At 30.1% G+C, this 10,790-nt stretch overlaps 1 protein-coding gene across 2 annotated transcripts; it reads left to right on the top strand.

The window, feature by feature from the left end:
- Positions 1-18: 18 nt before the first annotated feature.
- Positions 19-9,057, top strand: LOC112692831 (double-strand-break repair protein rad21 homolog). 2 transcript variants are annotated; one of them, XM_025567631.1, is made up of 10 exons: positions 19-295; positions 391-567; positions 632-861; positions 6,196-7,177; positions 7,267-7,482; positions 7,578-7,784; positions 8,061-8,177; positions 8,357-8,503; positions 8,575-8,733; positions 8,859-9,057. In XM_025567631.1, the coding sequence occupies exons 2-10, from the start codon at positions 424-426 to the stop codon at positions 8,982-8,984; spliced, it is 2,328 nt and encodes a 775-aa protein (XP_025423416.1). In that variant the 5' UTR covers positions 19-295; positions 391-423; the 3' UTR covers positions 8,985-9,057. The 2 variants fall into 2 exon arrangements, with proteins under 2 accessions (XP_025423416.1, XP_025423417.1); XM_025567632.1 differs by having other exon boundaries at positions 369-567.
- The last annotated feature ends 1,733 nt before the right edge of the window (positions 9,058-10,790 follow it).

Genomic DNA, 10,790 nt, shown 5'->3' with positions numbered 1-10,790 from the left:
GCCCAACGTTAACCGATCTCCCGCCCAGTCCGCCATATTATTCGTGTTGTCGTTTGTTTACCCTTTATAATTTCCGTTCGTCAGTTGACGTAAACCGTTTAATTTTTGTTTTCCATTCGTTATTTTGTGTCAATTGATTTAACCGATTACACGTAGTTTTGTGATTTTTATTCCGCTTCCAATGCTGTGTTCGACCATGCGTTTTGTTGTCGTAAAGCCCGACCGTGTGTCCGCCTAAGCACCAAGATCGAAAAGAAACGTACCGTTATCACCGACTTGGGGATTTCATTGACAAGTAAACAATAATTGCTTCAATTTTCATTTTTTGAATAAAAAAACTCGACACTCTAATCAAATGAATTGTGTAGTTATTGTTTAATGGTTTTTTAGGTATTCTACCGCGCCAATCGTCGTCCATTCATCATGTTCTATTCACACTTCTCGTTGTCCAAGAAAGGGCCGCTTGCCCGTATTTGGTTGGCTGCCCATTGGGACAAAAAGTTAACTAAAGCACAAGTATTTGAAACCAATATTGAAACTTCTGTTGATGGAATATTACAGCCAAAAGTGAGTAATAATATTACTTCAGAAATACTTAATAACATGTTGCTAATCGTATTATTATTATTAGGTGAAAATGGCTCTTCGAACCTCGGGTCATCTTTTATTGGGTGTGGTTCGAATCTATTCGCGCAAGGCTAAATATTTGTTGGCAGATTGTAATGAAGCATTTGTTAAGATTAAAATGGCTTTCCGGCCTGGTATGGTTGATTTGCCTGAGGATAATCATATTGCAGCCGCCAATGCTATTACACTTCCAGAAGTATTTCATGATTTTGATACAGCCATGCCTGACTTGAAGTAATTTATTACTATTAAAATACTACAGTTATCTATAAAATAAGATATTTAACACATTGACTGCCACATGACCGCTGGCAACCCAAATGTCATTTAGTGTGAAGCCAAATGGGTGGCCAGCGACCCAACTTATATTATTATGAAGCTACTTGGGTCACCGGTTACCAAATTCATCATAAACCTATATGTATTGTATTTTAATATGACTTGGAACTAAAATATTATAATTTTTACCACGGCATAGACAAGATAAAATAGATCGTTTTGAAAAAAAAAAAAACAATCAAAACTTTTAATTTTAATTTTAAGAAATGTATTTTATTAAAAAATGTATATTATGCATATAAATACTATATATGCATACAAATTAATTTTGAAATTCTTGATGTTGAAAACATTGAATACAAACAAATGGTTTTGTTGGACAAACACTACAAAATGTTGTCACTTTTAGCTTTGTTCACTGCTTCTCTAAAAATATGTTCAAAATCATTCTTCTTCTTTTTAGGCTTATAGCGGTCCATTCAAGACCATCACCACTTTTAAAATGCCTTTCCACCTGTCCCTATTCATTGCCGTTCCCATATCTAGTAGTGGGTTGTCTTAAGATATTTTTCTATTCTATCCCACCATCTTTGTCGAGGTCTGCATCTTGGTCTTTTTCCCGTTATTTTGCTTTCCGCGACTTTCTTAATTATCATGTTTTCGGCTCTCCAGACATGACCTGCCCATTTCAACCTCTTTCTAATTAAGAAATGTCATAGACTCGGCTTATTGCATAACTGTCGCAGGTTTTCATTGTTTCTTTCAAATCTTTTTAAGTTATTGTTGTATACTGGTCCATATATTTTTCTTAATATTTTCCTCTCAAAGTTCAGCAACTTTTCTTCATCTCCCTGGGTTCTAGATCATGTCTGTACACTAGTTCATGTCTCGGATGCATACGTCATTATGGGCCGCATGTACGTACAGTATAGGTGTTCTTTTGTGTGCCTGGACAGTAACTTGAAGGAGAACATTCCTTTCATTGTGAAGTAACATCTATTTGCCGCATTTATTCTCATCTTACTTTCGTTATGCATGTTGTTTTTTCGTTTATGTTTACTCCCAGCTATTTGAAATCTTCTACCTACTCGAAAGAAAGATCTCCAACCCTGAGATTACCCTTCGTCGTTGTGTTCCTAGTCATTACCATATATTTGGTCTTGTTCTCGTTTATTACTTGTCTCATATTACTGCTGTACTTAATTTCTTAGTTTTCTTGCTCTCTTCTCGACATCATGTTTGGATTATCCTAATAAAATAATATCGTCTGCATAAGCAAGCAGTGTATGGGTCCCTATTACGTCCATTTCTTTCGAGTCTTGTATATTTCTTACTACCTTTTCTAGGGCTAGATTAAATAACACTGGGGATAACGCATCACCCTGTCTCAGGCCAGCCTTACATTCAAATATTGTGGATAATTCTCCTAAAAAACGTACTTTACAATAGATTTGTGCATTACACATTTGGACTAGTGCTACTAATTTTTCCGATATGCTAAAGTTTCTCAAAGTTATCCACAGTTGTTCGCGACTAATGCTGTCGTTTAAAGTTTTCGAAAAGCATATGGAAGTCTTTATTATACTCGTAGTGTTTTATAATTTATAATGTTCAAATTCATTAAAAAATGTAATTAAATAAGTATAATTTTTTTAATTTTAACTTGTATTCTAATTCATTGGAATATTTACTGTAGCATTCAGTGCACCTTCTTATTTTTCTATTTAGTATTTTTCTTCAGTTTCTTCCTGTTTATGTTTAAAAATTTCTCTTCTTTAGTATCTATTTTCCACTAATCTGGCTGTGGCAGATTTGTGTAAAATAGCTGTTTTTGATGTAGGTTCCAGTTTAAGAAGATTATCTACGAGAACTTCACGAAATTGGCGGATGGTGAGTTTTTTTTGAAAATGTTTTGAATGCGTTTTCTATAAATGTATTCAACATTATCTCTGTTGCTATTTTGTGATACCAATGAATACTTTTTCTCATCGGGATACAATATGATGTCATCTAGTCGGATAAATCCCGGCTTTTCCAGCGTTATAGAATATCTGGTTTTATTATCCTCATTATTTCTATTTTTTCTTTCAGTTCTTGAAATGTTTAATAAATGTCGGGTTTAAAGTAAATAAATGTCACGTTTATCTTTGAATTTTGATACAACTACCTAGAATTATTTTCTAGACCTACAATTTCCCATTTTTTAATTTTTTTTTCGATTACAGCCTTTGGTAAAAATTGTCTGTTTTTCTTAAAGTTCCGACCAGTATTTTGTAATAAAAATTTTTCAGCTTTACTCCTATAGTCGGCTAATGATGTTATTTTTACTAGTCTCATCCATAACAAAAGACCCATACATTTTTCCATGTTATCCTTAGTTATTGGTTCCCAAGAAGAAAATCTATTGCCCCTTGAAATTCATTGTGAACTCAACATTTGTTGTGTATTTCTATTTGTTTCAATAACCATAAGTAGTATTATTTCGTTAGTAAGAAACAAATTGAATTAATCTATAGCAGCGATTTCTAAAATGTGTTCCGAGGGACAATCTTAAGGGTTCCGCAAGGCAGTGGCGCAACCACGATTTTTTAAGGGGGGGGGTTGTCCTAAAATACAATTATTTTAAAGTGGTTAGTAATTTGAATTATTATTTTATTGTTTGATAAATGTAAATATTATAATTATAATGTAAAATTTAATGATAATTAAATGTATTATGTAAAAAATAAAGGTAAAAGTTATGTACAAGTTTATAAATTGAAAATAAGATACTCGTAGACTAAGGTATATAATCATGTTATAATATAACATAAACAAAGGGGGTCTGGACCCAGGGACCCTCCCCTGGTTGCGCCACTGCCGCAAGGTGTATATAAATATTGAGAACGATAATTGTAGTAAATAATAATCATGAACTATCTTTAAAACCTTTTTCGGAGTATAGGTTTTACAATAAAAATAAATGAAAAATTAGGGTCAAGTTGGGTTTCCACGAAACAAATATTTCCTTAGGGTTCCGTGGTCGTAAGTTTGGGAACCGCTGATCTATAGAACCACTATCTTCGTCTAAAATAACTGAGAGTCCGTGGTTTCCAATAAAATTTAAATGTTTTTGATTATTACTAGTGATAGGAATAATCGAATCATTCGATTATGAAAATAATCGAATTATTTGAAAAAGTTGCGTGTTTTACTTATTATACTTAAGTTACTAAATTAAGAAGTCGACTCTCTATCAGTATTGTATTATTATTTATTTTATTTTTAACCATTGGTATAATTCCCGGTATCGGTAATCGCCACACTAATCGTTTTAATACATATTTGGATTGAAAATGCATTTCACTTTCACGCTTATAGATAATCATTTATTATTTATACAACCAGTTCATGCTGTTAAATCGTGAATCATTCGATTATTCGATTATTTTGTTTTCAACTACTAATCATTTGATTATTCGATTTTTTTCCCATTATTCCCGCCACTAATTATAATCTGAAACTGCATTCTAGACGAATTGATTATTTTGTAATAATATCTTGTTATTCTGCAGTTGGAATATTTTGATCAGACGAATCTCTTAATGAATCTTGAAAATCACTATGACTTTCACTTTCAATTCGAAATAATGGATCGGCATCACTGTCATCGATCCTTTCATTAGACGATTCATATGAATCATTAAATTAATTTATAATCATACGTTCGTCCATTTTGTTAAATTATGACGAATTCAACCCTTTCAGATCCTTAGGTCACTTTTGTGACCCAATGTTTTCAAATAACGAACACAAATTTATTTTATATTTCGATAATTCTATATACGTCTCACTGCGGTATGTTTCTAAGAATGCGATAATATGGTTGTTATTTTTCACACAATATTGGTTAGACTTATATTTAGATATTTATACAAGACAATTATCAGGAAAATAAATTTTTTCTTTTTTTACTTTTAATTTAAAATTAAACTTGGTGATAACATTACATCCGATTAATACACGTATAAAAGTAAATAAGTCATTTGTGGAAATATTACCATTGACAAAACTGTTCTATATTCTATACGTACGGTACGAACGTTTGAAAGTTGGGTCATTATGTGACCCATCGGTCTGAATGGATTCAAATTTTTATGAATACGGGAAACGAGCAAATTGCCGGTCGCCAGCGGGTAATCGTTTATTTATTGTAAGAAACGTTTTGTTTATATTTTATATGTATATTCTTCTGGTATACAATATAGTATTATTATTTCGAGTAATTGTTAATTAAATAAATAAAAAAAACATGCTTATAAAAAAATATGAAATGGTTACAACAACCATTTGACGACAATATTAAATTTAGACGATATTCAACTTGTAGGTGCATCAGAAATAATGCTTTTTCCTATTAACCATTTCAATAAATATTTTTCGAATGCCGTCTATGAACAAATTGTATTTTACACTTTATTATTACAGTCGAAAAGAAAATACATTTTCTCCAGACAAATTGTTTGAAAGAGTTTCACGTAAAAAAATAATCCTTTCATTATTTTTTAATTTATAAAAAGTTAAAAGTTGTTAATTTTTTTAATTTTTTTTTTTTTAACTATGAAATGGTCTTACAAAGTTTAATTTTGTTTGTTCAACTAAAAAGTATATTAAAAATGCTATAAAATAAATGAAATTGTTGTTCAATACAATCCTTATAGACCTCTGGGTCACATATGTGACCCTACTTGTATTTCCGCGAATATAGGTGCAAAAATTATAAAACGTCATACTTAACCTAAATTATAAATTTATCAAAAAAAAAATTCAGGCCTGAAAGGGTTAAAACATTAAATAAATAAATCAACTTCAATATAATCGTCACGACGAAAATGAATGTCGACTGACGGTAGTATAATAAATGATAAATATTGTGAAAATGGCAATGTAAAATAAATAGCCAAAAAATTACAAATAAAACCCGTAAAAACCAGGGAAACAACAATTTTATTTACTGGCTAAATTTAGAACAAGAGCCGCCCAGGGATAAAGTTACATTACTTGAAGACCGCATGACCGCCGGCGACCAATATATTTTTTTTTTGTGTATTATTATACAAGATTTGTTTATTAAAATCATATACATTTAATCAAAATCAAACTATTATAACTATTTTTATAAATATAATTAGTTCTGATAAAGAGGCATAAAATTGTTTGGTGTTCTATAAGCTGAACTGACTTGGGTCGCCGGCGGTCATGTGGCAGTCAACGTGTTAAATACTTATTCTTAATTTTATAATTTTTTAGTGATGTTGATATTGAAGCTCAATTCACTCTTAATCAATCAAGAGCTGAGGAAATTACTTTGCACGAAGATTATAATATTAGCTCTATGGTTTCTAAAAATTCTGGTTTTGATCAAGGATTTGGATTCTCGGAGGTTGAAAATTCTGATATACTTCGTCATGGGATTGAACATTCTCTATTATTCAGTGAAGGTGTTGACCATTTAATGAACCGTGACAAAGAACCTATACCTTCTACATCTGCTGGGTCTGGAATGTTAAGTCAAAATAGTTTAGGAATCGATGCTCCAATTAGAGATGATGGGTTTGGAGGAAATATTGGTCAAGTAATTCCAGATAACTTTTTTCAAGCTGGCGGCTTATTTGATGATGTGCCTGCTGCTCCTATGGAAGTGAATGATGGTCAAGGCCCTCCTAGTCCACCACCATTTAATACGCCTATTCGAAATGATGATGATGACGATGATTTTATGCCTCCTAGTCCAGGAAGACACAGTTCTGATGGTTCAAGACCAGCCTCACCTGTTAATTTACCATTCCCTAATGCAGGTGCATTAGGTCTTATACCATCACCAACCCATGATCAAACATTGATGCCACCACCAGATATTGATATGAATGATATGCATGATATACAAGCGTCTGAAGAACCTGAGCCATTAAATGAACAGAATATAGATGCTTCTGTAGATCAAACTACATTAGTACAAAATGATGAAGAAAGTTTTGCTTTAGGACCAGTTGATGCTAGTGTATTAAGAGGCTTGCCAAAGACAAAGAGAAAGCGAAAACTTATTGTAGATGAAGTGAAAAATATTTCTGGAGAAGAAATGAAAGCGCAATTAAGTGACACAACAGATATTGTAATAACATTAGATTTAGCTCCACCAACCAAAAGACTAATGCATTGGAAAGAAACAGGTGGTGTAGAAAAGTTATTTGCTCTACCAGGAAAAAATATACCTGCTATACCATTAGCTAAAGTAAGTTGTATAAATTATGTAATCTTTTAAATATTATTTTTATTAGATTTAAATTGAAAATTAACTATTATTTTTACTTACAATTTTAGAATTACCAAAGACACTTAACAGCAAAGACTTTAACTAATGAAGAGGTTGAAGGTGAAGGTGGTGCTGAAGGAGATGAAGAAAATGTATTACCTGCTTTAGCTGGTCCAGTTCCTGCTCGTCGTGGTCGTAAAAGAAAAACACCCTTAGATGATGATAATCAAAGACTCGCCAAAAAAGATGCTTTACCTGCTTTACCAGAAGTACCTCCTCAAGTTGTAAGTGCATGTCAAACATTTTTTAACATGTTTATAATTAATATAAATATATTAAATAATTGTACTGTTATAAAAATCGGTATGGTTATTTTTAGGAATCAATGGAAGTTGAAACTCCTGCACCTTTGTCAGTAGCACCTCCTACTCCAGCCATTCCTGAAGAAACTGAAAATATTGAAATGAATCAACAACAGCCTGTTGAACAATTACCATTTATAACATCACCAATAAATGATGGACAAATGTTACCACCTGGAACTCCAGCACACAAGTCTAATGAACCAATTAGTAATGAAGATCCGGTAATTATTAATTACTTTATATATTCAAATAATTCTTGTACTGATACTTTTTTGTGAAAGATATGATTTAATTATTTTTAATATATTAATTGATAAATTATATTTTATAATTCTTTTTAATTAACTTTCTCTTATATAAGATTTATAGAATATTAGTATATTATTGATATTTTAATACTTTTTCTCTATTATGATAAATAATGGTGTTAATAATTATAACTATGTAATTAAAAATCATAAGTCTAAAAATATTTTTTGTTTAATCAAATATTTTAGAATGTAAATGCATTTGATGATCTACAAGCCCCTCCATCAGTTGATACTTCAGTTGTAAACAATCAATCAATGCAACCAGAACTACAAAATATGGGATACGACAATCATATAAATCAAGTAAGTAACTTAAATAAAACTTGATTTTTTTTTTTTTTATTTATTTAAGTAACTTAAATAATGTATAAAAATGTACCGAATTTTGTTTATAGTTGCAATTTGTTTAATACTCTAAATAGTAAAATAAATATTTTACTATGTATCTTATAAATTACAATTGTGAATATAATTATTTTCAGTCAACTGATTTTAATCCAGTTATTATGGATAATATGGGATATGATGGTCATCATAATGCTCCTGTTACACCAGGTTTACCATCACCAAGAGGTGGTGCAACACCTTGGCGTGATCCAGATTATGATTACCCTGCATCTGTTGGACCTGTAAGCCATTTATTTAAATATTTTTAGTTTGTCTTTGTTTGGTTTGTACTCACAATAGTATTTTATTTAAGGTGGAGGAGCAACAGGCCCCACATGAAACTAATGAACAATATGAAGAACGAGTAATGAACAAAAGGGCTAATCAGTTGTATCATACAATTAAAACGAGATTTGCTCAAAAAGATACTCTTGTTTTTGATGATCTTACTTACAGAAATCGAAGAAAAGAGGTATATTTTTATTATAAATTCAAAACATATTTTAAATTTAATAAATTTAATTAATATTTTATTATTAGAATTTAATTTTCTTAACTATAAATATTAAATTAAAATTTTTTTTTTCAATATAACAGGCAGCCCAAAAGTTTTATTCTGTTCTGGTATTAAAGAAGTATAAAGTCTTAGAGCTTATACAACCAGCACCATATGACCCCATTGAGCTGATAAAAGGTCCTTGCTTCACTGATCCAAAACTGTAAACATATTGTCTACGAAGCATAACAATATTTGTAAAATAGTATTTTGTTCAAAATATATTTGCTGAGTACAACATACTGTGTGTTTAATGCAAATAAAAAAAATGAAAATATTAAGATGTTTTTAGATAAAAAAAAAATTAGGCATACATTTTATTTGAGGGATTTTGTTCATTTTAATTATTTTTATTTGTGTTATTAATATTGGTATACAAGAGGTCAAATTATCATTTGAATGATAATAAATATAATTTTTTACGTTTGGTCCTCCAATTATTTGATCTAATGTATACTGTCATATTTATTGTAGGTAATTTTTATTAAGTTAAAATGCTAATTATAATCATGGTGAAAAAGTATCAAAACCCTTAATTTGAGATATATTTAATTTCTGTAACTCGGATTAAGTGGTGTTCCATGATTATTAATTAACATCCTATTGATTCCCTGAATAAATTAATCTCAAAAATATTTTATTTTTAATATTTTTTCATAATGAAATGATTCTAACTTATTCATACATATACATTTATTTTGTTTATTTATTTATTTTTTTTTTTTTGTAAGTCGATTATGTTTAGTTTATGTTGAGTAAACATTTATAGATAATAATATATAATTAATAACATTTTTGTATGTTTGGACTTTAAAATAACCGAGTCATTTTCTTGTGTTGACATATTATGTTCCAATTATATTTATTTAAAATGTAATGTGATTAAATTGTATTATCTTTAATTTTAGGTACTTGGAATTGTATTAGCTATAAGTTTATAGATGATAATTTTAAACTCCGTTTATAGTTAACTTATATCATGATTTTCATGTATTTATTAATTTATTTCATAAAACGTGTTTAAATTTACCTATGTTATTTCTAACAATTTTCATATCAATTTACCATTTTCACGAGGAGAAAGGGTGTATGTTTATGAACGGTGAGAAACTACAATTATGATATTATACATATTTTAAGTTTTTATTATGAAATTGACTTAGCATGTGCATAAAATGTATAAGGAAATTAAATATTTGTATCTTTGATGACGAAATTGCCTTTCGACATATGTCGAAGTTAATAACAAATTAAAACTAAGGCCTCTTGTTCACATGAAAGTTTTTTCGCCTTGTGCAGGCACGATTATCAGTGTAGTATGGACCGTTATGGATGGAAGCTTGTTGACAGGCATGGCGCGTCCCGTTTACGCACGGTACGATATCCATCGATGTATATTGGAAGGCTACGGATGTTTCTACGGCGGACGATGATATTTTTGTTTTGTAAAACTTATGTAAATAAAAAGTTGTTGATTATATTGATTCATGAAAGGTCTGTTGGTGTGGCGTAAAACTACTTGTATGTTATCTATACATGTGCTAAACAATGATTATTTTTTTGCTTATTATTACTCGTGAGACACGTCTACGACTCGACATAAAAACCATGACGTGCCGTTATTTTGGACGATAGTTTTACTGTCATATAAACGATTATTTCACGGCGCGGTTCCTTGTGAACTAGGGGTGATTTATTTTTTCTTAATGAAATATTAATAAATTTAATAAAATAAAACTAATTTAAATTTATATTTAAGCGTTATTATAGTTATTAATATTATTAGGCTGTTTATAAATTATAAGGAATAATTTACATTTCAATTAAATGTGGTAGGTAACTGGTAATGCATTGTTGAAATAATTTTTAAATCCTAAATTTTGTTTACTGTAGACCTGATATAAGCAGTCTGAGATCTAGGAAAAATAAAAATATGACGCCTTGTCAACAGAAGCCGTAGGTATCTATGCACA

The sequence above is a fragment of the Sipha flava genome, unplaced genomic scaffold (assembly GCF_003268045.1).
Source record: "Sipha flava isolate LNK unplaced genomic scaffold, YSA_version1 77_pilon_pilon, whole genome shotgun sequence".
NCBI lineage: Eukaryota > Metazoa > Arthropoda > Insecta > Hemiptera > Aphididae > Sipha > Sipha flava.
Note: the sequence above shows the minus strand (reverse complement) of the source record. Positions and strands in the feature narration are given on the sequence as shown.